We start from the raw sequence: 23,149 nt of genomic DNA, 5'->3' as shown, positions 1-23,149 counted from the left end.
CCTCCAAGATGTTATGTTCATCCAAAAAGAATTTCAACTGCAAGTGCACCACTTTTTCCAGATTTTTTTAAATGAAAGGCAGTCTGGAAATGGGCCTGAAACTTGACAGCACATCTAGATCAAGACCAGGTTTCTTGATCAAGGGTTGGACCACAGCATGTTTAAACTGTTGGGGAACTATACCAGAAGAGAGGCTGCTGTTGATGATATCCAAGACCGATGCACCAACACTCGGGAGAACCTCCTGAAAGAAATCCGGGGGAACAGAGTCGCAGGGGGAGCCAGATGGCTTCCCATTAAAGTTCTTGTTTTTTAACAGGAAAATATGTGCAAACTGTGTGCAGTCGACTTTCAGATCCATTGTCCAATTATCCTATCATATGGTTACACACAATCAGCAGTCGAGGCAAACGTCGCTTGCACACATGTATAAATCCATCCATCCATTTTCCGAACCGCTTAATCCACACTAGGGTCGCGGGGGGTGCTGGAGCCTATCCCAGCTGTCTTCGGGCAGTAGGCGGGGGACACCCTGAATCGGTTGCCAGCCAATCGCAGGGCACACAGAGACAAACAACCATCCACGCTCACATTCACACCTAGGGACAATTTTAGAGAGTTCAATCAGCCTGCCATGCATGTTTTTTTTTTTTTTGGAATGTGGGAGGAAACCGGAATACCCGGAGAAAACCCACGCAGGCTCGGGGAGAACATGCAAACTCCACACAGGGAGGCCGGAGCTGGAATTGAACCCGGTACCTCTGCACTGTGAAGTCGACGTGCTAACCACTGGACTACCGGGCCGCCCCATGTATAAGTCGACTACATCATATAATTTATGGGATTAGTTTCAATTATTGAAGTGACCTATTACATTTTTAGATTTAACCAAACTAGTCCAGGTGAATGAGACACACTGACTGGCCACAACATTATGAACATGTACAATCTATTGAATATTGAATTGTCTCTTTACTACTATGCCAATGCTGAACAATCCGTTTATTATTGTCCTCGTAGTTTGCAGTGCTGCATCATGCTGATCCTCGATCGACGATGGGAGTCAAAAAATTACTGACACCACTCCCTATGATCAGTACAATTCTACACTCCTACTAACTACCCTGGCAGTACGAAACACATTTTAGCAAATAAATGCATCATTAATAGTCTCAATCAAACAAGCTTTAAATACGCATTGTGATTTTTTTATTTTATTTTGAGGCAGAGGGGTCCTCCTCAAGTTGTGCAAATAGTCACACCAGTAGCAGAGTGTGATTAATATATTGAAAGGGTAATCAAAAAACACAAAATTGATCCACATTTGAATGGCAACTGGTAACTACTCAAGTCATTGAATAAACAAATCTGTATGGCTACTTCATCTGGGTTTATTGTGCAGTGTGCAGAGTGACTATAACCTCTTGATAGATTTGTTCATGATACAAGTCATTGGAAAACAATCGTGTATAGCAAAGCAAAAAAACAAAACAAAAAACACAGACGTTAAGACATATAGCATTGACATCAGGTGATAATAAACTGAAAGACGTGTAACCATCTGCTGCCGCTTATAGGGAAGCACAAGACTGGCCTACTGTTTATTTTCAAACTTCCAGCACATTTGGCAGTCATGAAGCGTGAACCGGCAATCTAAGTGGTCCACATGACAAAACAATCCAAGAGTGAGAAACATTTTGATTTCCTATATAAAACAAGTACAAGTGAAGCAATTGTTATTCTGCAAGACCAATAACTGCACGTGTATGGATGTTGTAGTCAGACTACTTCAGCAGTTGAGCACATTTAAGTGGGGTATCAACTGTCCACTGGCCTGGAAGAGTGGGACGACACTGCACCCCAGTGGCCAAAATACACGCGCAAGGATTCGCCACATGAAAATAACCACGGGGGATGCTAGTACGGCGCACTTGCATTCAGTTGGTTGAGTGAACCATTAGCCCTGTGATTTTAGAACTGGGAAAAAGACTAACTGGCACAATGACAGGGGAGAAATATTCAGAGAAAACATCTCGTATTTCTTTTGCAGAGCACACACACACACTATACACAAAAGGTATTTAAAAAAAACATGAAAGGAAAAAGATCCTCCTCATACCTTTTGAACAACTCTAAAGTGTGAAATTCCCATACATTATTAATGTTTACTCTTCAGCGAAGTCAGGTTTGCTGGCAAGTTAGCCATCTACAGGTAGTACCCAACCCTTGTACCGACAACAAGGAATGTGATTTGCAAATCAGAGGTTTGATGACACTATGCCATTCACTAGTGAACTGTTCTATTGGTTCATCATTATTCAATAGGCTGCACTGGATCGAATGATATGAGACGATGGCGCCAGCAATAAAAAAATATGCTCCTCCAGTCTGCCGCGCGGTTTATTTCTGTCAGAATAAACCTCAAAAGTCATGGTTTAAAAACTCATGTGAAACTCATTAACCATCCACCATTCTCATGACCGTACAAGCGTGCTGCTGTGCCTTTTGAAGACATCACATCCCCATCGTCCCTTTTGCCACTTTCCTCTTCCAGATTCTTCTTCTCCACACTTCAGTTATCCAGAAGGGAGCGTTGTAAAGCCTCCTGGATCATCGTGTGCTCGTCTGTGGAGTAATCCTGCGCACAGCACGATGAGGCATGTTATTTGGATTGGAGTCGACACGATCATCGGCACGGTGAAAGCAACGACTTACAACAAAGGTATCATATGAAAAAGTGTGTCTAATCTTCAGGTGCTGGAAGAAGTCGGTACTTCGGTAGTTTGGGTCCCCCCACGGCATGGAGGCACAGATGGGGCAAACCTGGACGGACGCGAATGATAAATCACGTTTCAGCTGTGCCGAAGTTGCAGTTGGTGCGGCGGCGCGAAAAGGACTTCTCACCACTTGCCGTGCATCGCGGGCATGCTGGGTAGTGCAGTGCTCAACCAGGCCGTCTTGATCGAGGTTCTGGCAGTTGCAGTAAGGGCAGGTAAAAGTGTAACGATTTGGCACTGGACTGTAAAGACACAAACAACTCATTCGTTCCACAGTTTCCTTTTTTTGTAGTTTTGATCAAAGTAACAGCACTGAGCCACCACAAGATGAAAGAATTTCAGTGGTCTTAGAGATAAGGTTATTTTTTTTTCCTTTTGCTTTGCATTGCGAGCATCATTCCATGGATATCTATTGACTGTTAATGATTTTTTTTCGCTCTAACAAATAGGGAGCCGGAAAAACATCCGAATGTAGGTCAATTTATTTTAAAATATGATGGTTAACCTTAAATAAGAGGTTACCACAATTATGAAAAAGTCACGCTAACTGGTCATTTTAAAGATTGAATAAGTGTCTTTTTAATAAACGTGTGCTTAGTAGGGTTGGGCAAATAAAGAACATATTGATTTTTTTAAACGTAATTACACTAAGAAATTTGTATTGATTAAAGATAAAAAAAATAAACAATTATCAAGAAGAAAAATAATACCTTTCAAACTGTCCAAGACTGCAAAATAGTTCTGTGCTCCATATTTACTCTTAGATGTTTGTAGTTTACATTACATTTAAAGGTACTGTACGGCAGTGTTTTTCAAACGCTGTGCCGTGGGAAATTATACAATATGTATGCCTGTGCGGTCGATCGCCTGGAAGAGTCCATACCGGTAGGGAGCAGCAGCAGCTAGGAAATTGCCTTATGCTTCAAAAGAAGCGAAGTCTCCGACGCGAGGCAATACAAGAAAGGTACCTTTCATTTCGATTTACATTTACCGGATATTCAACGGCACCAATGTTCCCCATAAGCTGCGCAACTGCGCATGGGTCGCACACTCTCAGCCCACAAGAAACCCTATCCAGCGCAGTGAACGCACTGCAAATGAATTAGAATGCAACCTTTTTTCTGTATCAATTTGCTGTGTAATTCAGTGAGTGACAGGTGTCCAGCCAATCACACGATACGATGCAATGACGCTCTGCAGCCAATCAGGGCATTGACAGTACTTGCGCGTGTTCTCTGCTCCATAATAACAGTGCGGCGACGATAAGTGACGCTTATGAAAATGCTTTATCATGGCGAAACGACCGGGCGGCGAACGTGATACGTCGACTCCCCAAACCAAAATAAGAAGGAACTGCGGTTCTTTTAAGTTGGAATGGCTGTCGGAGTATGTGCAAATAGAAGAACAAGCAGTGAAACTGGGTGAGATATTTTCTTTTTCGAGTGAGAAAGGTCTGCTCTGCAAAACATGCAGCAAAGCTTAAGCTGTTAGCAAATTTTCCGATGGAAAACTACGGACTAAATGGAAGCTGGACTACCTCAAGCGACACATTCAGCAGAAAAGTCATTTGAATGATGTTGGAATTATACAAAGACTCAAGATGGGAAAAGGGAAAAGTACAATATTGCAGGAGAGCTCAAACGACCGGGAGAAAAAGAACCGGCTGTCACACAGAAAAAAAAAATCCGACCCTGAGCAAGTTGAAGTTCTAATTGCCAATATTTTACTTGCCATTAAAACGAATGCAACAAATATTGGATTGATGTTGATTTGATTCCTATTCAATGTGTTATAATATTGCGTTAATTTTCAATGTTAAAAAAAACACTTATAGTAACTATATCACACCTAATTGTTAACATAAGCTTTTTTCACATTTTCAGGTAGTGGTGTGCCGCAGGATTTTTCCAATGAAAGAAATGCGCCTTGGCTCGAAAAAGATTGAAAAACACTGGTGTACGGTATATTTTTATGAAATACAATATTATAGTGTGGCGGCCCGATGGTCCAGTTGTTAGCGCGTTGACCTCAGATTGTAGAGGTGCAGGGCTGGATTCCGACTTTGGCCTCCCTGTGTGGAGTTTGCATATTCTCGCCGTGACTGCATGAGTTTTCTGCGGGTACTCCGGTTTCCTCCCACATTCCAAAAACATGGACGGCAGGTTAATGGAACACTCTAAATTGTCCCTCGGTGTGAGTGTGAGTGCGCATGGTTGTTCGTCTCTGTGTGCCCTGCGATTGGCTGGCAACCGGTTCAGGGTGTCCCCCTGCCTACTGCCCGAAAACAGCTGGGATAGGCTCCCGCACCCCCAACGACCATTGTGAGGATAAAGCTGATCATAAAATCGATGGATGGATGGAATAGTCTAGTGATTTTTTTCTTTTATCTTTGGCTATGGGCGGTCGAATGCATCAGTGAGAGTTATCGGCGCCATCAAGAAGCATAACACAACACGGCATTCTTTTGTACTTCCTGTTCGAACAAGGCTTGTCTGCCTTTGTCACAAACCTTCCGCATTTGCCTGATGGCGGTATCGAAACTTTAATTTGGCTTAGAATTGCTATATGGCTATACATATCGTTAATCCCCCCTCTCTGTGCTGAAAAGCCATTCTAAATGATCGAATTTACGACAGCCTGCAAAAGACACCGCAAGTGGTATTTGAGACAGGACTGTTGTGCTATTTCTTGACCTGATGATAGCAGGCTGGCTCTGGGCAGTGGTCCGAACTCCTTCTTCAATGTACTCCTGGTATTTCGGACAAGCACCGGTGTGGAGTCTCATCTGAGAAAGGCCGACCTAAAGAGGAAGACACAACAACACTTGATTCTTGCATCATATGGTTACCGCATTCTTTACTCCCCCACCTCATCTACACAGAAGTCGTACATGTAAAAAGAATATGCAACTCGTGGGTCCCAGACAGCTAGAAAACGGTTACAGTTGCACTTGTCTGCATCCTCCCATTTCCTAAAAAGACAAACTATTGATGTTGCTAAGAAGAGATGAGGAGATCAGAGATAAGTGGTGGTGTGGTCATATTTTATTCAAGTGTGATATTTGATTTGACTGAAATTACTTCTTGTGGATGCAGTTGTCATGGTCATCCTCAGTTTCTAAGGGACTCTGGAAAGTACTTGCAACATGAAGGTGTGTAAGTTTGTGTTTAAAAATCATTTCAAAAGGTAATTCTGAACAATACATGATCTTTTTTGCTCTTAACTTACAGTCAGGTCCATCAATATCTGGACATCGACACAATTTTCAGCATTCCAGCTCTGTTCAACACCACAATGGATTTGAAATGAAACAAGATGCGCTTCAAATGCAAACTCTGAGCATTAATTTGAGGCCTCCACCTTTTTAAAATGACCACAATTCATTGGACAATTAGCTTGTCAGCTGTTCCAGTGTGCATCATTCACTCTTTATTTCAGTTACAAGGAGCGGATACAAGGCCTGGAGTTCATTTCAAGTAGGGTCTATTCATTGGGATTCTGGTGAGGTCATCAAGTCCAAAGAGCTGCCACAATCAATCAAGCATGCCATCATTAGACTGAAAATTTGAAAAATAAATGATAAAAAAATCGGAGAAACTGAGAATGTCATTAGTTGCGGCCAAATCAAAAGGTTGGTACATTCTTAAAAAGAGAGAAGGGATTGGTGAGCTCAGCAACACCAAAAGACCATGGAAAACAAGTGTGGTGGATGACAGAAATCTCCTTTCAAATCATGCAGAAACGGCACAAATTATGATTCAGTTACTATTTTGGTCTGTAACATGTCACAACCTACCGAGAAACATGGATAGTTATTTTCTCCAAGTCAAAGCAGCTGTTTGCAAATATCCTATACGGATTAAAAGCAAAGATAATCACGAGGCAGCTAAACAGAGAGCCTTGTATTCCAATTAAAATGAAACCAAGGTTCCATTCTTCTAGACACGTCAACTTTTAGAGATTGATAGGATGCCTACATTTAGGTATTTGTAGCTAATAACATTTAGTGCATCAAGAGACAGTTAAGCACGCAGTCTCTGTTGCTAAAATGCTGAGCGGGTCGTGGAGCACCTTTGTGAGTGGGAGCGAGCTCGATGCAAAGTCGTCCTTGATAAAGATTATAGAGCTAGTTAAGTTGGATGGTCGTTAAGGTTGCAAAGCACATATCCAAACTACATATTTGTTTAATTCATACAGTAAGGATTTAACCTGTGACGCGTTCTGACTTTTGTGTGTAGTCTGTGAGACGGACACAGACTTGGAACGCCTTCACTGTATGAACCGGTAGGAGCAAGGCTGTTTTTATTTTCTTACTTCAAAACAGAGGCGCCACTGTCCACAGCACACTAGTAAGGCCAAATTGAAAGTCTTAATTCAAACAAAGCATACCTGTGCTCCACACCCTTTGCACGCTGCCACAGATGATTGGATCAGGGCTTCGAGCTCCACAGCTTTAGTACAATGTCCGAGCGCAGCCCGGCACACGGCACATGCGGGTTTCTGTGGACGCAAACATTTTTGCAAACAGCTCTGGCAGAACCTGGAGAGAAGGGAAAGAAAGTAGCGTAGTAGCAGTACTGCAGGGCATCCCTGACGTAAACAGAAGCATTGTGGGTAATGCAGTGCCATGTCTTGGTTCGGGTTAGCAACAGAGTCTAATAGTTTGGGCGCATTTCAAAATACATAATATGATGAAAACCTCCCGTTCATGGCAGCACAGTGCTACTAGACAAGCATCTAAAAAGGAAGCAGATTTTGGCTGATGCACAGGGGCAATTGTGTTTTGATGCTAACGTAATACACACACGTTACCGTGTGTGTTTTATGAAACACAATGTCCTGTTCCAGATTGTAGCGTCTCCTCTAAATTACGGAGGCATTCGTCAGAGCTAATCAGAGCACTCGGAACATGCCATATTTGCCACAAGACCTCAACACATTTAACTAGTTGGTCAGAATATATGCATTTCTAGTGCTGCATACAACAAAGAGGATGCAGAAAAGTGGTTAAGATTGAATGACTGTCTGTGTCTTATGTGTTGTGTTGTGTTGTATAATTTGGACTTCAAGATGGTGCCGCGAGAGTGGCTGCCTTTACAGCAGCTCCTATATTTTGTTCTTCTCCTTCTTCCTTTCATAACTTTGCTGCTGTGAATTGGAATTTTTCCATTGTGAGACTAATAAAGGTTTTCGCATCTTATCTTATTTTATCTTAAAGATAGAATTACTGTACATTCCTCCTCATCTTTAAGGGTTTTTTTTCCAGGTGCATACCACATTTTGGTTGTGTAGCTCAATTTACCCCCTCTTCAGAGGACAACTTTATTTTTATTGTGGTATAGATACATACGAAAGGAGTTTAAAGAAACTCTAAAATAATAATTGATAATAACAATTCATAAGAAGAAGAAGAAGAAGAATGTGACAAGTAATGACAAGAACAGGCAGGGTGAGAAGGAATCCAAATCAAACTATGTTGGGCGCTTTAAATTTCTTCTATTTCCGTGCATATGTTATTCTGTGCGGGTTATGTGTGGATGGGTGGTGTTTGTGATGTATTTAATAATGTCTGTACTTTATTTACGAGATTATAGATCTGCAGTGAGGTAGAAGCCACGTAATTGCGGAGACAGGTTTGTGGGTGAATGTGGACCAAGTTTTGTTAAAACAGAGAAGCAGCCATCTATTCTGTTGATATGTCATCGTTTAACAGGTTTTTCCAGTGGGTAACGTGAAGCCGATTTCTTGTTTTCCATTTTAGAGGGATTGTTTTCTTGGTGATAGCCAGTGGTGTGAACAATGTAGTTTTGGTGTCGTGGTTAAATCACACGATTGATATACAGTATCTCTAAAGGTGCAAAGCTAAGAGGATAGGGTATTTCAAGTATTTCTTCTTTCATTATTTATAGATAGTTGTATAATATTAGTGCAACTGTGCATAGTGTTTTTGGTTCCATTTTAAAATGCACGAAACAGTCCCAGCCACAAATTTTAAAGCCACAGTATTGCCTTCAATTTAAGGTGCTCCCTCATTCGTAAACATGTCAGGAATGCTGGTACAAGCTGCAAAGTTGAATCAAAGTTACCATCTTAATTATTCATATTATTAATGTGTATATACCTAATCATAGTCAGATGAGAGCAGCTGTTTGCCTAAGGTGATATGCCTCGATTTACATATGACCAGATTCGTCGAATCGCAACGACTGTTGGTGATTAGTGGACTAGCAAAATAATCGTTTGTGGCAGCCCTACTGCAAAAGCTGCACCAATCCGCCAGTCAATCTCCTGCTATATCCTGCCCTCAACTATGGATAAGGCCACATGAACTCCTCCACTCGGGGCAAGATCTCAATCAAGCCAATCATACCTCATCATCTGCAAAAAGCAGAAATGCACTTACAAGGCCACCAAAATGGATTGCCTCAATATCTTGGCTGTGGCAAAAAATTCTCACTATAAAGGTGGTAAAAATGGCGAAATCCAACCCTCACAGAAAACGAATCTGACATTCTGGCAGCAATGGGAACCAGACTCGGTACAGGGAGCGAACAGACCGTATCAGTGGGTTTGGTACTCTGTGCTCCTAAAGCACCCATCAGAGAACTCCACAAGGGACATGGTTGTTGCCTTCTACAAGCCCACAAAACACATGTAGACTGTTTGGGCAAACTCCCATGCACTCTCGAAGACAATGCCAAGGGTGTAGCGCTGGTCCACTGTTCCACAGCCGGGAACATAATGCTTCACCTCAAACTGAAAAATGACTTTCCGATGGACCATTCTCTCCAGCACCCCTGTATAGATCTTACCAGGAAGGCTGAGGAGTTTGAACCCCCTATAGTTGGAACACACCATCTGGTCATCCTTTTTAAAAAGGGCCGCCACCCGGAGGGCTTTTGCCACAGAGAAGCTTTTGAACCACCTTGGAAACTTCAACCGCAGAGATAGGATAGCCCATATCAGAGCCCCCAGACTGTGCTTCCTCAAAAGAAGGCATGTATATTCTCCCCAAAGACTCACGATGCCCTGAGTCAAGGTCAGCAGCACCCAATCTCCCTCGCCTGTGACCTATTTGCCATGGGTGATGCCGCCAGGGGCACAAACGACCCCCAGACAATTTGGCTCATAGGACCATCGGAACACACAAAACCCCTCCACCATGACAAGGTGACGGCTCAGGGAAGAGATTGTGATTATCAAGAAAACCATGGAAAATAGCTAGATATCAGATTTGAAATTAAACTCCTATAATTTAGCATTTTTTGTCATCATAATTGTATTTGTCAAAACAAATTGCTGCTTCCAGTGTTGTCATTTCTCTCAAAACCATGTCAAAATGGCTCTTTTGAGTGTAAAATATATGACCCAAGTCTCAGAAGAGTATGCTGTGACAGTTTTATGATGATGGAGTGATACTGATGAGGATACCAAAGGCACTTTATTAGGACCCAATGCTTTGGACTAAAATGAAACATTTTAGGACCCGTTTCCTTTGTGTACACTGACAAATAACGTTTCATAGTATATTGTGTCAGTCAAATTACAACTACAGTGCAATACAAAACAATCGTATGTGGCACAGACTTGTAGTCTTTTGAATGGCTTGACGTCGTCTACACAGGCTCAAAAAGAAGACTACAACTCCCATGTGAGGTCTGTTTGATGTAAACAAAGCTGCTACTGGGCAAACAAGCAGCGATTTTGCTAAATTACCAAAACGGCATAACACACAAACAATGGGCATAAGTTGACGTGTTCTAACTCTAGTCCAAAGAAAGGTTCAAAAGACATGGCATGAAATTAGCTGCATCCCTAATTGTTCACACCGTCGGGTGTATAGGCGTGGGTATAAAAAAAACCGAGGACGAAAGAAAAACGATCCACAGTCACGCACGTCCGTACTGTGCACAAAGGCCTTCAAAGAGGTATCAAAGGTTCCATAAAAGTGTGGCCGAGCCGATGCGATAATTCAATAACAGTATTAGGTCAAATCGGTTTCCTACCTAAGTCGACGCAATGCTAACGGCAGACGATGTCAAAGCGAATCGCTGTCAAGTGGGGACAATCGTACTTACGTGTGGCCGCATTGTGTTGTGACAGGACTGTCAAATATCTCCAGACAAACAGGACAGAGAAACTCGGACATGTCGCTGTTCGCGTCAGAGACATTTTTCTTGTGCTGCGCTGAGCTGAAGGCTCCGAGCATCGCCATTTCTTTTCTCTCCAGTGTTCGGTTGACACCAAACACGTGATCCCGTCATATTCGCTCCTGGGCTCGGGCGGAGCCAACTGCCTTCGTCATTAATTGCAATTGAATTAGGTTTTATATATTGTATAGTTATGTATACATCCACCCATTTTCTGAACCGCTCGTCCTCATATTAGATTATGATTCTATTCAAGATATCGCCAGATTTTTTTGATCGATTGCCTTTGTTATAGGTCTTTTATACCGTATTACAGTTCGACAATTCTATTCTTATACTGTATATTATATTCAATATATAAAATGACTATTTTTAAATTAGAACATTAATTTGTATGAATCATTTTTTTTCCATCTTTACTTTATTGTGTATCTGTAACAGCAATAGTCATATATCAATGTTTGACATACTTCAAATGTTTAATTTAAATGAATAATATCTATGTATTTTCCATCTTTACTTTATTGTGCATCAGTTACGGCAATCGTCATATATCAATGTTTGACATATGTCAAATGTTTAATTTAAATGAAGAATACTATAGTGGCGGCCCGGTGGGCCAGTGGTTAGCGCGTTGACCTCACAGTGCAGAGGTACCGGGTTCAATTCCGGCTCTGACCTCCCAGTGTGGAGTTTGCATGTTCTCCCCAGGCCTGCGTGGGTTTTCTCTGGGTACTCTGGTTTCCGCCCACATTCCAAAAACATGCATGGCAGGCTGATTGAACACTAAATTGTCCTTAGGTGTAGAGAGAATAGAGAGAGGTCGGTGTGAGTGTGAGCGCGGATGGTTGTTGGTCTCTGTGTGCCCTGCGATTGGCTGACAACCAGTTCAGGGTGTCCCCCGCCTACTGCCCGAAGACGGCTGGGATAGGCTCCAGCGCCCACCGCGACCCTTGTGAGGATAAAGTGGAATGGAAAATGGATGGATACTATCGTAGAAAAGTATAAACAAGTCGACTATATAATTGCCACTAAATATCCTTTTTTTTCAATGTTTGCAACCCTGTTCATACAAAAAAATGACACGAACAAACTTCATCAGTAAATCTCTATTCTAATGGCATATCTCTAACTCTTGAGTGTTGGCCTGGGTTGTTGCGACATCAGTAAAGGAGCAAAGGAACATTTTCGATGACCGAGCAAAAGGACATTTAGACTTGACCGCTGGATCGCCTGTGCGTGTGTTGTAGCCAATGGCAGGTTTTGAATGAATATGGATTCTGTTACCGCTCATGCGAATGGAGTGACTGAAGTGCATAAGCAAATGTGTCATCCTTGATCAAATATGAGGGCATTACACTTTTCTATTCTATTCTATTCTATTCTATTATATTATATTCTAGTATGTGCGGTGATATACAGACAAATATATCTGAAGAAAATTATAAGAATAAAAGGGCATGTCACGTCACTTTTGGATGTTTTTGAACAACAACAAAAATAACAATAACAATAAAAACAATGACAATAATATTAAATACAAAAAATAATACCTAGACAATGCAATTTCTGATGAAATTGCATGTGAATACTGAAATGCTGAAGCTGAACTGATATGTGGAATTAATTGTGGAATTCTATCGAATTATTTGGAAAGATGATATTGAATAATATTAAATTATATGGCATTAGGTGACCGAATATCTGCCTCACAGTACAGTGGTCAAGGATTCGATTCTGAGCTCCAGCCTTCCTGTGAGGAGTTTACATGTTCTCGCCGTGCTTGTGTGGGTTTTCCTCGAGGACTCCGAATTCCTCCCGCATTCCAAAAACATGCATTGTAGGTTAATTGAACTTCCCAAAAACGTGATTGTGAGTGTAGATGATGGTCTGTCCATGTGTGCCCTGCAATTGGCTGACAACCAGATCATGGGTACCCCGCCTTCAGGCCGGAGGCAGCTGGGATAGGCCTGAGCACGCTCGCGACCCTTGTCATAATAAGTGGTTCGAATAATGGATGGCTGCATATTGCATGAAACAGAGTGATATGGAATAAATTAATTACATGTTAAAAAGGGAGGAGAGAATCATGCAAATAGTACATCTTAAATTTAGGAATATTAACATGGAAAATGTCTAATTTTGGGCAAGTGGGAATTTTTATGTGGAAAATATGTTGGGATGGTTTGAATCGGACAAGCAACGTTGACGTAAGACGGACTCATGCAGGTGTACGTGCACACTAATTCCATTGTGAGCGGGACAGACATGATTGGCAATTGTGACATAGAGCTAAAATGGAAGTGGAGAGGAACATTTCATTTAGAACGTTGGCTCAAGTTTGTCGGTCTATGTGTGTGTGACTCTGTGTGTGGAGTGCTTCAGTTGTAACAGATAACAGCTCTTAAATGAACGTGCACACTGTTACCACTAATGGGACTAAAGCGACTGAATGTAATAATTTTCATCATGGATTTTTTTTAAAATGTGGAAATTATTTTAATTTTGATTAATTTCCACGGTGATTTCAATGTGCCGATTTTCTTTACTTTGGAACGGTATTCACATCGAATTTTTTTCATGAATCTACGGAAGAGGATTTGGGCCAATGAAGAAAAAAAACCAAGGTTGGCAAGATTCTCACTTTTATCTCAGAATTCTGACTTTATTCTCAGAATTCTGACTTTAATTTCAGAAGTCTGACTTTAAAGTGAGAATTCTGACTTTAGTCTCAGAATTCTGCCTTTAAAGTCAGAATTCTGCCTTTATCCTCAGAATTCTGACTTTAAAATCAGACTTCTGACTTTAATCTCATTGGAATCTCTCATTGGAAGTGAATGGAGATTTTTCTGCGCTAATATGGCATTGTGGGAAATGTGGGATTTTTGGGGGAATGAGAAAAATGACAGCCTGGAGTAGGTTGACGTCAGAATGTTTTGAAACGGTTGAGAAATGTTGAAGTCGTCGGGAAATATGCAATAGTAAAACATGATTCACACACTGAGCCAAGTGCTTTCATTTTCTCCCTGAGTTTTCCTTCTCTCCTCTCCCCCCTACCGTCTGAACAGTACGTGCTATGTGACGTTATTCAGTGGTGCGCATGCGTACTGAGATGATGGGAATTTCCAACAGTTGAGCAGGCTTCGCTGGCTTCGGCTAGCACTTGCCAAAGGTAAGATCGGCTGTTGGTGGTCTCTTTCGTAATGAAACGTTGCATGCGTCAACTGTGGCCGAATGGAGTCTGATCATACAAGTGCTGACATTTACTGAGGCTATTCTTTTCGTGACTGTAAACAAAAAAGCTATTTATTTGGATTTGAAGATTACCCTAGTAGCTAGCGCTAAGCGACTACGGTAAAATGGGCGTTCACTGATTTTGCTCCTTTTGGGGGGGCCTTGCCACACTTTACGTGGTCCTTTCGGGTTCGATCTAAATGTATGATGGCGTGCAGGACATTTAATCTTAATATGTCACGGTGGCAGAATGGATGTAGCAAATGGTATGGATTGCTGAGGCGATGTACGCTAACTCTCTCGCTATTTCACGTCAGTTCATGTTTGGTGTATGTGCGTGTGGACTGTAATAACCAGAATTCCAAACCTTTGGACGATTGCATTGTATTATGCAAAAATAGATTGCATCTAAACAACCCCTTTGATATATTCAATCAAAGACATACTGGTGCTGGCTTTAACGGCTGAGCATTATTTAAAATCGTTACAAATAACATTCCACTGGCGCAAGACAAATGAAGGCCAAATATGCCGTTTTTTTCCACTACCAAACTTCAAATGACCATGTAGACTTATGTGTTGAGATGAAATATATTGGTTTCTAATTGACCATGTAGCCTGATATGTTGACAGGAAACATATTGGGAAGAAGAATCATGTTATTGGTCACGCAGTTCTGTTATGCTGTTATCCCTGAAGACATCTTCTGGGAAGCAGCAGTGCATGCTTACAAGTTATCACTCACTTTTGAATGAACATGAATATCTTAGTATGTATTTTTTCCCAAGTGCTTATCTAAGCACTTATCACAACAGTCCAAGAAAATGGCAAGTTTCACATTGTGTGTGTGTGTGTCACTGAAATGTTACCCTGTGTCATTACAGCTTGGTGCAGGTTCGGGCCATTGATACCATTGGGACTCTTGACTCGATGCGTCCCAGTGACCTTGGATCATTGCACAAGCAGCACAAACAGATTGACAACAATGTTTCTTTAACGGACAGTAAAACAAAAGCCCATTCTGACCTAATCTAAAACAACATTGGCCTGTGTGTCAAGCCAGGCTTTGAGCCACAATTAAAGATGCTCGTAAGAATGCGTCCTTGCAGCCTGCAGCTGAGCTACAGCAATTGAAAGCACCATCTCTTGAGCAGAGGATGTGCTGCTGAGTCTTGTTCTCTTCTACTTCCCCCACCACGTGATCAACACTGAGTGTGAGCTGCTGCACACAGTGAGTTTTGATTGACCAACATGATGCTTCTATGTGACATCCTTGTGCAGATTATGAAAAGGGAGTGATGTGCTCTCAAAAAAGCAAACCGGCTGACTGTTAGTCTGCTGTATATAATGGATGCAAAGTTAAAAGAAGACCTGTTCCGGAGATATGTGGGGGCACTCGAGAGGCGCCTTCAAAATGGAGGGGAAAAATATGGAATGGCAAACTTGCATGAAGGGGACAACGGGAGGCACAAGGACAGCGAGGCCCTACTTTCTACAGCCACGGCGCTCCTCGGGGCCTACCAGCCAGATCCAGGACAGCGTTTCCGCATGGTGCGCTTTTATGAAGTGGTTGAGGGTTCCCTTCGCTGCCAAAGAGGAGGAAACCTCAGAAGCCTGGAGAGAGCTTTCCACACTCTGGAAACCATATGCACCAATCTATTACTTTTCCCCTGGAAGAAAGAGTTCAGATGTATTAAGGTAATTCATAATGGTATCATGTAATTTTAAATGAACATCAGTAACTGATTTCTAGAGTTGTCACAATGAACAAATTCACCGATCATCAAATTAACCATGAATGAACTTGATAGAAATTGTTTGCAGCTATTGTTAATCTTTAAACTGTCCAAACTATCTTATTTTAGCCACTCAGCATTAAATAGTCTCTGATTTCTGTAGACCTTCATGAAAGCAGACTCATTATGTTTGGTGTTTGGTCACATTAATTTGCAAATGTCTGCTTCTGCTTTGGAAAACAATGATCAACATTTGTTTTCTATTTTCTGACATGTTGTGGAACAAATCTGTAATTGATTCAAAACCAATTTATGGGAAAAATAATAGTTTAATCTATTATGAAAAGAACCATTATTTGCAACCATAGTATGTAACTTGTAATTGGCATGGAGTTACCAGAAGTGTAGATGAAACTACAAGCAGGAACCTTCCGCATGATTCAGTAACCAAGAATCAGTTCTCTGATGTAAAAACTTTGGTGAGTACACCACCAATCCCTCTCGTGTGCTATTGGGCCAGTTATATTCATTAAGCACTACCAAATAACAATAGTCATTAGTGGTTATAAAAATATTTTGCAATAAATTTCAGTGCAAAAAAAGTTTGGGCCTGATTTATTGTTTGAACACCCAATAGAATCATTGATTCTAAAAATATTGAAATGTCCACGGCAATTGTAATTCACGGCATCTCACTTTTTATTCTCTTTCTCCCTCTGTCAGACTTTCACCGGCCCCTATGTGTACCATCTGAAGTCCGCCATTTCTGATGCCGAGCTTAGATCTCTGATGCGCACCATCGGCTACACTTGTGACCACGACTCGCAGTTTTATTTCCAGGAGCATCCGGGAGGCTCGGCTCATCTCCGGCAGTTGGCTTTTGAGCTCTTTCTAGCCCAGGCGGAGTGTCGTCTCCTGGGAGAGGTCGTGGCCCTGGCCCGCGGTTCGGCTTCGGAGTTGGAGGCCCTGGAACTCCGCAGGGGCTGCAGGGATGACGCAGCTGGTTGCGCCGAGGCGCTCCGCAGACGCGACAGCCTCGGAGCGGATATGGCTCGACTGTCTGTGCAGCCTCTGGATATCGAGAGGCCTCACACTCACCACCTGAGGCGAGGTAGCCGACCGTCAAAGTCGGTTGACGTGACAGATGGGGCAGGTCACTGGCACGCAGCGGCGAGCAAACCGATCCTGAAAGCCTCATTGAGTTTGAGGAAAGAGCCTTTATTCGTGGACGCCGAGGAGGATATGAAGGATGAGATCATCAGGCCCAATACCTCGGTATCTCTATTCTCCGTGGCGGCACCACCTTCCTACAGCCCCATTGCCGATTTCTTCCCCACACAGTTGCCTCTCCCGGCTGATGCGTACACATCCTACCACCTTTCGTCGCTGGATGAGATTGACTTGTACACAGAGAGGGGTGTGGGAGGCACCAGCGGGAGGCAGACCCCCTCGCGGCCTCCTTCCAGAGAGCCGAGAGATGCGCGAGACGGGTGGCTGCTCAAATCCCACGGCAGCGTGAAGTGTCAGGGCTGTGGACTGGGCTGCTCCACGATGGCTTCCTGCCAGAGGTGCGATATGATGCTATGCCCCGCGTGTCACGATGTCGAGCCCTCCCCGTGCTGCAGCCTGCAGGACTACCACCCGAAATCCACGCGGCCGATCGACGGCTACGTTCCTGTCAAGGAGAAGCTCTCCGTCTACTCGAACACGCACTCCCACTCGCATCTGCACCCCCACCCCTTGGCACTGACCCACTCGCACACTCACTCCCACCCTCACGTGGTGGACAAACCTTTGTTGTCCACCAAGCTGTTTCCAAGCAAGTCCGTTGCTTTGACGACGCCAAAAGGAGGTAGCAGCGAGCGCATAAGCATGGGAGGATCGCGATGTGGCTTTTGCAACAAGCCGGGCGCATCCCACACCTGCGTCAACTGCTCCAAGGTGTCATGTGACTCATGCATGGGCTTGTATGGCAACGACATGTGTACGCGGAAGAATCCCCAGCACATGTTTGTGCCCAACCATCAGCTCAATTTCAAATCTGGCACCATATCACACATGGTGTACCGATGATCCAGAGAGAGCGAGGGTTTTACTTCTCCACGTTGTGTTCGAACCTTTCAAGAGCAGCATCGCTCCGCATTGTTGTTTATGCGCCACTGCCCGCAGACTGTGTTTTTCGACTCCCAAGTAGTACATTTTCCCTCACTGTTGCTCGGGCCACATTGTCTGATTTCAGTTCTGGCCTTTTACCTGCTATGTACTACTACAACAATTACCGTATTTTCCGCACGAAAAGACACACTGGATTATGAGGCGCACCTTCAATGAATGGCTATTTTGTAAATTTTATTCATTCATCAGACACTTCGCGTTAAAAGGCGCAATCTACAATGCTTCCACTAGATGGTGCTACGCTCCTTTCATTCAACTCGGGAGGTGTCCGTTCAAATTGAGAGGCGTTCATGACCGCCTCAGAAAAATGTAAATTAACTATTACTGTACTTAAATGAAACTACGAAAATTGAAAATAATGCATCAAAACAGAAAATCGAGCGAGGAAATCACAAAATAAATTCTATATCCCCCCCCCCCCCCTACAGAATTTCTTTTGTGATTTTCTTCGTGGTTTCATTGAAGTAAGAATTAATTTACGTTTTTCGGAGGCGGCCATGAACGCCTCTCGAGTGGAAGGGAAGACGGCACAGAGATGGACAAAGACGTACCTGTATTTGCTGAGACTGTGAAAACCATGAATAAAGTCTGCGTTTAAAAAAATAAAATAAAACCACAATCACAGCTAACTTTTTTTTCAACAAATACAGGTGCGTCTTTGTCCGTCTCCGTGCCTTCTTCCGGTCAACTCGAGAGCCGTTCATGACCGCCTCCGAAAAACGCATTGGCATTTCCTTTATCGTAGCTCCAAGAGTACAATCAGATAAGATAAGAAAACTTTTAATAGTCTCACAATGGAGAAATTCCCACTTCACAGCAGCAAAGTTATGAGAGAAAGAAGTAGAAGAACAAAATAAATAGGAGCTGCTGGAAAGGCAGCCACTCTCGCGGCGCCATCTTGAAGTCAAAATAACACAAGATGTGAGTTGTAGTTATTTATTCCTTTGTTGTGTATTCACATATGATGAAATCACAATATAAATTCCATAGGGGGGGCTATAGAATTTATTTTGTGATATCCTCGCTTGCTTTTCAGTTTTGATGTATTATTTTCAATATTTGTAGTTTCATTGAAGGAACCGTTTACGTTTTTCAGAGGCGGTCTTGAATGCCTCTCGAGTCGAACGGAAGGAGGCACGGAGACAGACAAAGACGTACCTGTATTTTTTGAGACTGTTTTAAAAAATGAACACCACAGCTCTCCTTTTTTCAGAGCTGCAACACAAACTTATTTAATAAAGCAGCGACACAGGTCACTGAACCAACAGCAAGTTATAACATTGGAAGCATGTCTCCAGGAAGGAGCCATCTTGGAGTCGATTGGAGTATTACCGTAATGACCATAATGACCATACAAAAGGCGCACCGGATTTTAAGGAGCTCGGTGAGCTTTTAAGAAAATGGAAAACTTTTTGGTGCGGAAAATACGATACGTTTTGCCTTGCTACCTGCTCTTGACTAGTCGTGTGACAATGTAGTACTGACCCAATTTCTCCAACTTTATCCCCTAAAAGGAAAATCTGGAGTTAAAAAGTTGAATTACTTCTCATTTAAAATGAAGTTCAGAATATCTACTTGTAAGCAAAAAAAAAAAAATCAAATATTATATATCTATATATCAGAGAGTATATTGTGTGTGTGTATGTGTCTGCTGAAACGACCTGATCTTGCAGCATGAAGAAAAATGACTTTTTTTTCATTCTTGAAAAATACTGAGAAAAGCTACACTGGAAATTAGTAAAATAAACGAATATATATTTTTGAATCTTGATTCTGTAGAACAATGTAAATTAAAAAAAATCTGCCATTAAGGCAAGGTAGGAAGTACTGTTTCTCAAAAGGACTTATTGAGACAATGATCGATGCCATATTCTATTTATAGTCATGCCTTGTAAATGACCCTTGCCACGTCCCTCAATGGTTTCTAGCGGGCTGATGTTTTGATGCTGCTGTTGACTTGAGAGTTTGACATTGTGAAATGTTGACTCCTTTCTTGTGAAGAGCTCGTTTGCATGTGTGGGTGTGTGTACAAGTGTGTTTGTGTGTGTGTGTGTGTGTGTGCGCACGTATGCTTTGAGCCCATTCAAGCCGCGTTTAAAATCTCAGAACCTCTGTGGTCCAGGATGCCGCAGCAGCCGCCCCGATGCCAGATCAGAGGTTCCCTGTCAAGTCTCAGGTGGAGTCACAGCAGGTGTCTGGGCCACAAATCAAATGCATGCAGATTTTCTTCAAGCATATATGAAACTTGTTGTTTTAGAGTATCTAATGTGAAAGTGTTCTGTCATGCTTTCTGTCTACCTCAAAGCGCTCCAGCCAGTGTGACTTTCCAGACTTCTAACCTCCTGAAATGTTGGATATGTTGTGTTTCCCCACATATCCCAAACAATCCATCCAATAAGAGATCATTAAAAAAAGCAGTTAAATTTTTTTCCATTCCGATCCAACAATGTTGTTGCATCTTTCCCGGTCACAGTCGAAAAAGTGCATGTGAACAAACACCTGTAATTGTAATGAAATACAGTATAATGCAACTGCAGAGGCTTTGTGATGCTTCAGGAGTCACGTGGTTGAAAGTTTTTAGAGCGGGATTCGATGGATGTATCGATTATAGTTCAGAACATTGTGCACTTGAGAACAAACCACCATTGATGCCATGATAAGTTAAGTGTGACTAAAACCGTTCAGTGCATGCTTATTTTGTTTTTGTTTTTTTTTTGTTTGTTTTCATTGTAATGACTTGGAGGGCATGAAGGCTCTTATCAAATCCAAATCTGAAGAGATCATCACTTGTTTACTTTTAAAAGAGGGAATATGTAACCATGTATCCCCCCCCCCCGGAAATCTGTATAACTGATATGCCGTCGACGAACACTACATATTATCCGTCACTTAATTGCTTCTGCTCGACACTGGAAAAAATGTTACTTAGGGGGACATTCGGTTTTGTTTACAGTTAATGTAAAGGAACCTTCAGAGTGACGTCTTTCTCTTCATGTGGAGTCTTTGTCACTGAGAGGCCGCAGTTTGATATGCTGCTGAGATGGCAACATATACCCATACTAATGTGAATTATAGTTTTTGTGTAAGTGGGTTAAACCTGCCTGACTTGTCACCCACCCATGTCCCTTGTCCAGATAAAATAGTCCACATTATTAACATCTGAATAGGAATCTAAGCACATTATAGCACAACAAATGTGTTCTACTTGTTATGGTTGTGAGCTCCTGCTTGTCATTGCAAGTGTGAGAAATTTTATTGGTATGGTTTGTGCTCAGAAGCATCAGCTTGGGTTTGCTCTTGCACGAGGCGATTCCAATGAACAGATTTCCTTCCACAAGACCCGTTTGGTCATACTGTACATTGAGAGTTAAGTTTGCACATTTAATGCAGTGCTTTCAGTGTTTAATGCAGTTTATATGTTTATTGTGGCACCTCAAATTGGCCATTATGTTCTGTTAAGTTGGTCAACTCTCATTGCCTTGAATTCATGTCTGCCATTTCCATAAAGTAATTTCTGCCTGTTCTGTACTTCAACGGGACCTCCCACAAGTGTATATTCATCAGCACGATATTTCTGAAAAGGCTGTCAATGGGTGTTGACGTTCCTAAGAAGTCAGGTGTGATTTATGAAGTCTTTGTTTACCGAAATACCATTGTTTGGTTTTAGGGCATTTTGATTGAACACACTTTGTTTTTGACTTCTTGCTTAAAAAAAAAAAAAAAAAAAAAAAACGTTTCCTGTTTTTCTGCCTCTCCCGGGGTCTTTAGAAATTAATTTGAGAACAAATCTCCAGTTATCGTCAAGTGCGGCAAACTTGTTCACACTGTCTCTAGTCACCTTAGATGTGCAATCATTTGTTTCTTTCTTTTTTTTAATAATCTTTACATCTTCGAACGTGTGTATACACACACACATTTAGTCGTCCAACTCTTGTCATTGTGAGTCATACCAGCAGCAGACGTGACTTTGAAAAGTATTGCAAATGTGATATTGCCAAAAGAAGAACAAATGATAAGAGGATCAAATCATGCGGTCGGCCCTGGATGTCTTGTCATTGTTCCATTCAGTAAATGAAATGGTTTTGCTAAAGTATAGACATGTCTGAGGAATTTAACCTTTTTCACAGAGAACCAATCAACATCCCTAAGCGCCCTGATTCTGAACAGCAAGACTGACCACTTAGGTCTCAAAAGGGCTAAACAGTTTTCAGGGCTGGATGTTTTGAAAAGATATTTTATCACAAGATGGGAATTGCTGATAATGGACAAGATCTTTATTGTTTTGCGGCGTGGAACATTGCATTGGGCTTTCTGAACGCTGTTGGTTGGAGGTCCACACTCCCTTTACCTCTGTGTGTGGTTGACTTCAAGACAAATGTGATCTAGCAGCACCCCCGCGCCCCTCCCTCCTCTTCTTCCATCCACTTTAGCGCTGGAGACCATTGCACAATGTCTGGCCAAAGGTGATGGACATTCTACGATCAGTGTGTGGCCAGGCTTGGGGATGGAAAGGGAAATTAGCCAAAATTGTTAACCGGTGAAAAGATATATGTAAATGACAAAAAACAAATGTAAATGATATTTTACAAGATAATTTAAGGAATAAAACCCTGGGAAAATATTACTTGTTTCTCTGTTTTTCTTAGCTTGAATGAAATGTATGCAGAGAAACCGTTTTATTTAATTCACTCATTTTAGATTTTGCCACTTCCGTTTTGAGAATACACGGGGCAATTATTTGGCATGACTGTACCTTTTCTTTGACACCATCAGATGGCGCTAAGTACTCAAGACTCAGACACCCTGAAACGCAGCAGGCCTACATCGAGTACTGTATTGTACTTATTTTGACGTGTGCCCGAACATGTTCACAAATATTTGGATGTCAACAATAGCAGTAGTGAAATCTTTTAATAGCCACTCAACGCTATCAAACAATTATTACATGTGTGAGTAAACTCATTCTAGTAAATACAGTAGAACACAAGGTCCATCTGTAGAGTGGACAGACATCTCACTGCATTAACATCCATCTATCCATCCATTTTCTGAACCGCTTTCACGGGGGCCTATCCCA

The 23,149-nt window shown here is 42.1% G+C and overlaps 2 protein-coding genes across 2 annotated transcripts; one reads left to right on the top strand and one right to left on the bottom strand.

Moving 5' to 3' along the window:
• Positions 1 to 1,371: 1,371 nt before the first annotated feature.
• Positions 1,372 to 11,042, bottom strand: rnf114 (ring finger protein 114). The gene is made up of 6 exons (XM_086124812.1): positions 10,856 to 11,042; positions 7,167 to 7,317; positions 5,471 to 5,577; positions 2,905 to 3,019; positions 2,716 to 2,823; positions 1,372 to 2,638 (listed from the first exon to the last, which is right to left on the bottom strand). Exons 1-6 carry the CDS (start codon positions 10,990 to 10,992, stop codon positions 2,573 to 2,575), a joined length of 684 nt encoding a protein of 227 aa, XP_085980938.1. The 5' UTR covers positions 10,993 to 11,042; the 3' UTR covers positions 1,372 to 2,572.
• A 3,004-nt stretch (positions 11,043 to 14,046) lies between these two features.
• On the top strand, positions 14,047 to 22,693 carry spata2 (spermatogenesis associated 2). The gene is made up of 3 exons (XM_086124799.1): positions 14,047 to 14,099; positions 15,046 to 15,859; positions 16,621 to 22,693. Exons 2-3 carry the CDS (start codon positions 15,509 to 15,511, stop codon positions 17,968 to 17,970), a joined length of 1,701 nt encoding a protein of 566 aa, XP_085980925.1. The 5' UTR covers positions 14,047 to 14,099; positions 15,046 to 15,508; the 3' UTR covers positions 17,971 to 22,693.
• Positions 22,694 to 23,149: the final 456 nt, after the last annotated feature.

The sequence above is a fragment of the Hippocampus guttulatus genome, chromosome 1, assembly GCF_054856545.1.
Source record: "Hippocampus guttulatus isolate MCC_2025c chromosome 1, RoL_Hgut_1.0, whole genome shotgun sequence".
Classification (NCBI taxonomy): Eukaryota; Metazoa; Chordata; class Actinopteri; order Syngnathiformes; family Syngnathidae; genus Hippocampus; species Hippocampus guttulatus.
The sequence above is the reverse complement of the archived record's forward strand: the minus strand, read 5'-3'. Positions and strand labels throughout refer to the sequence as shown.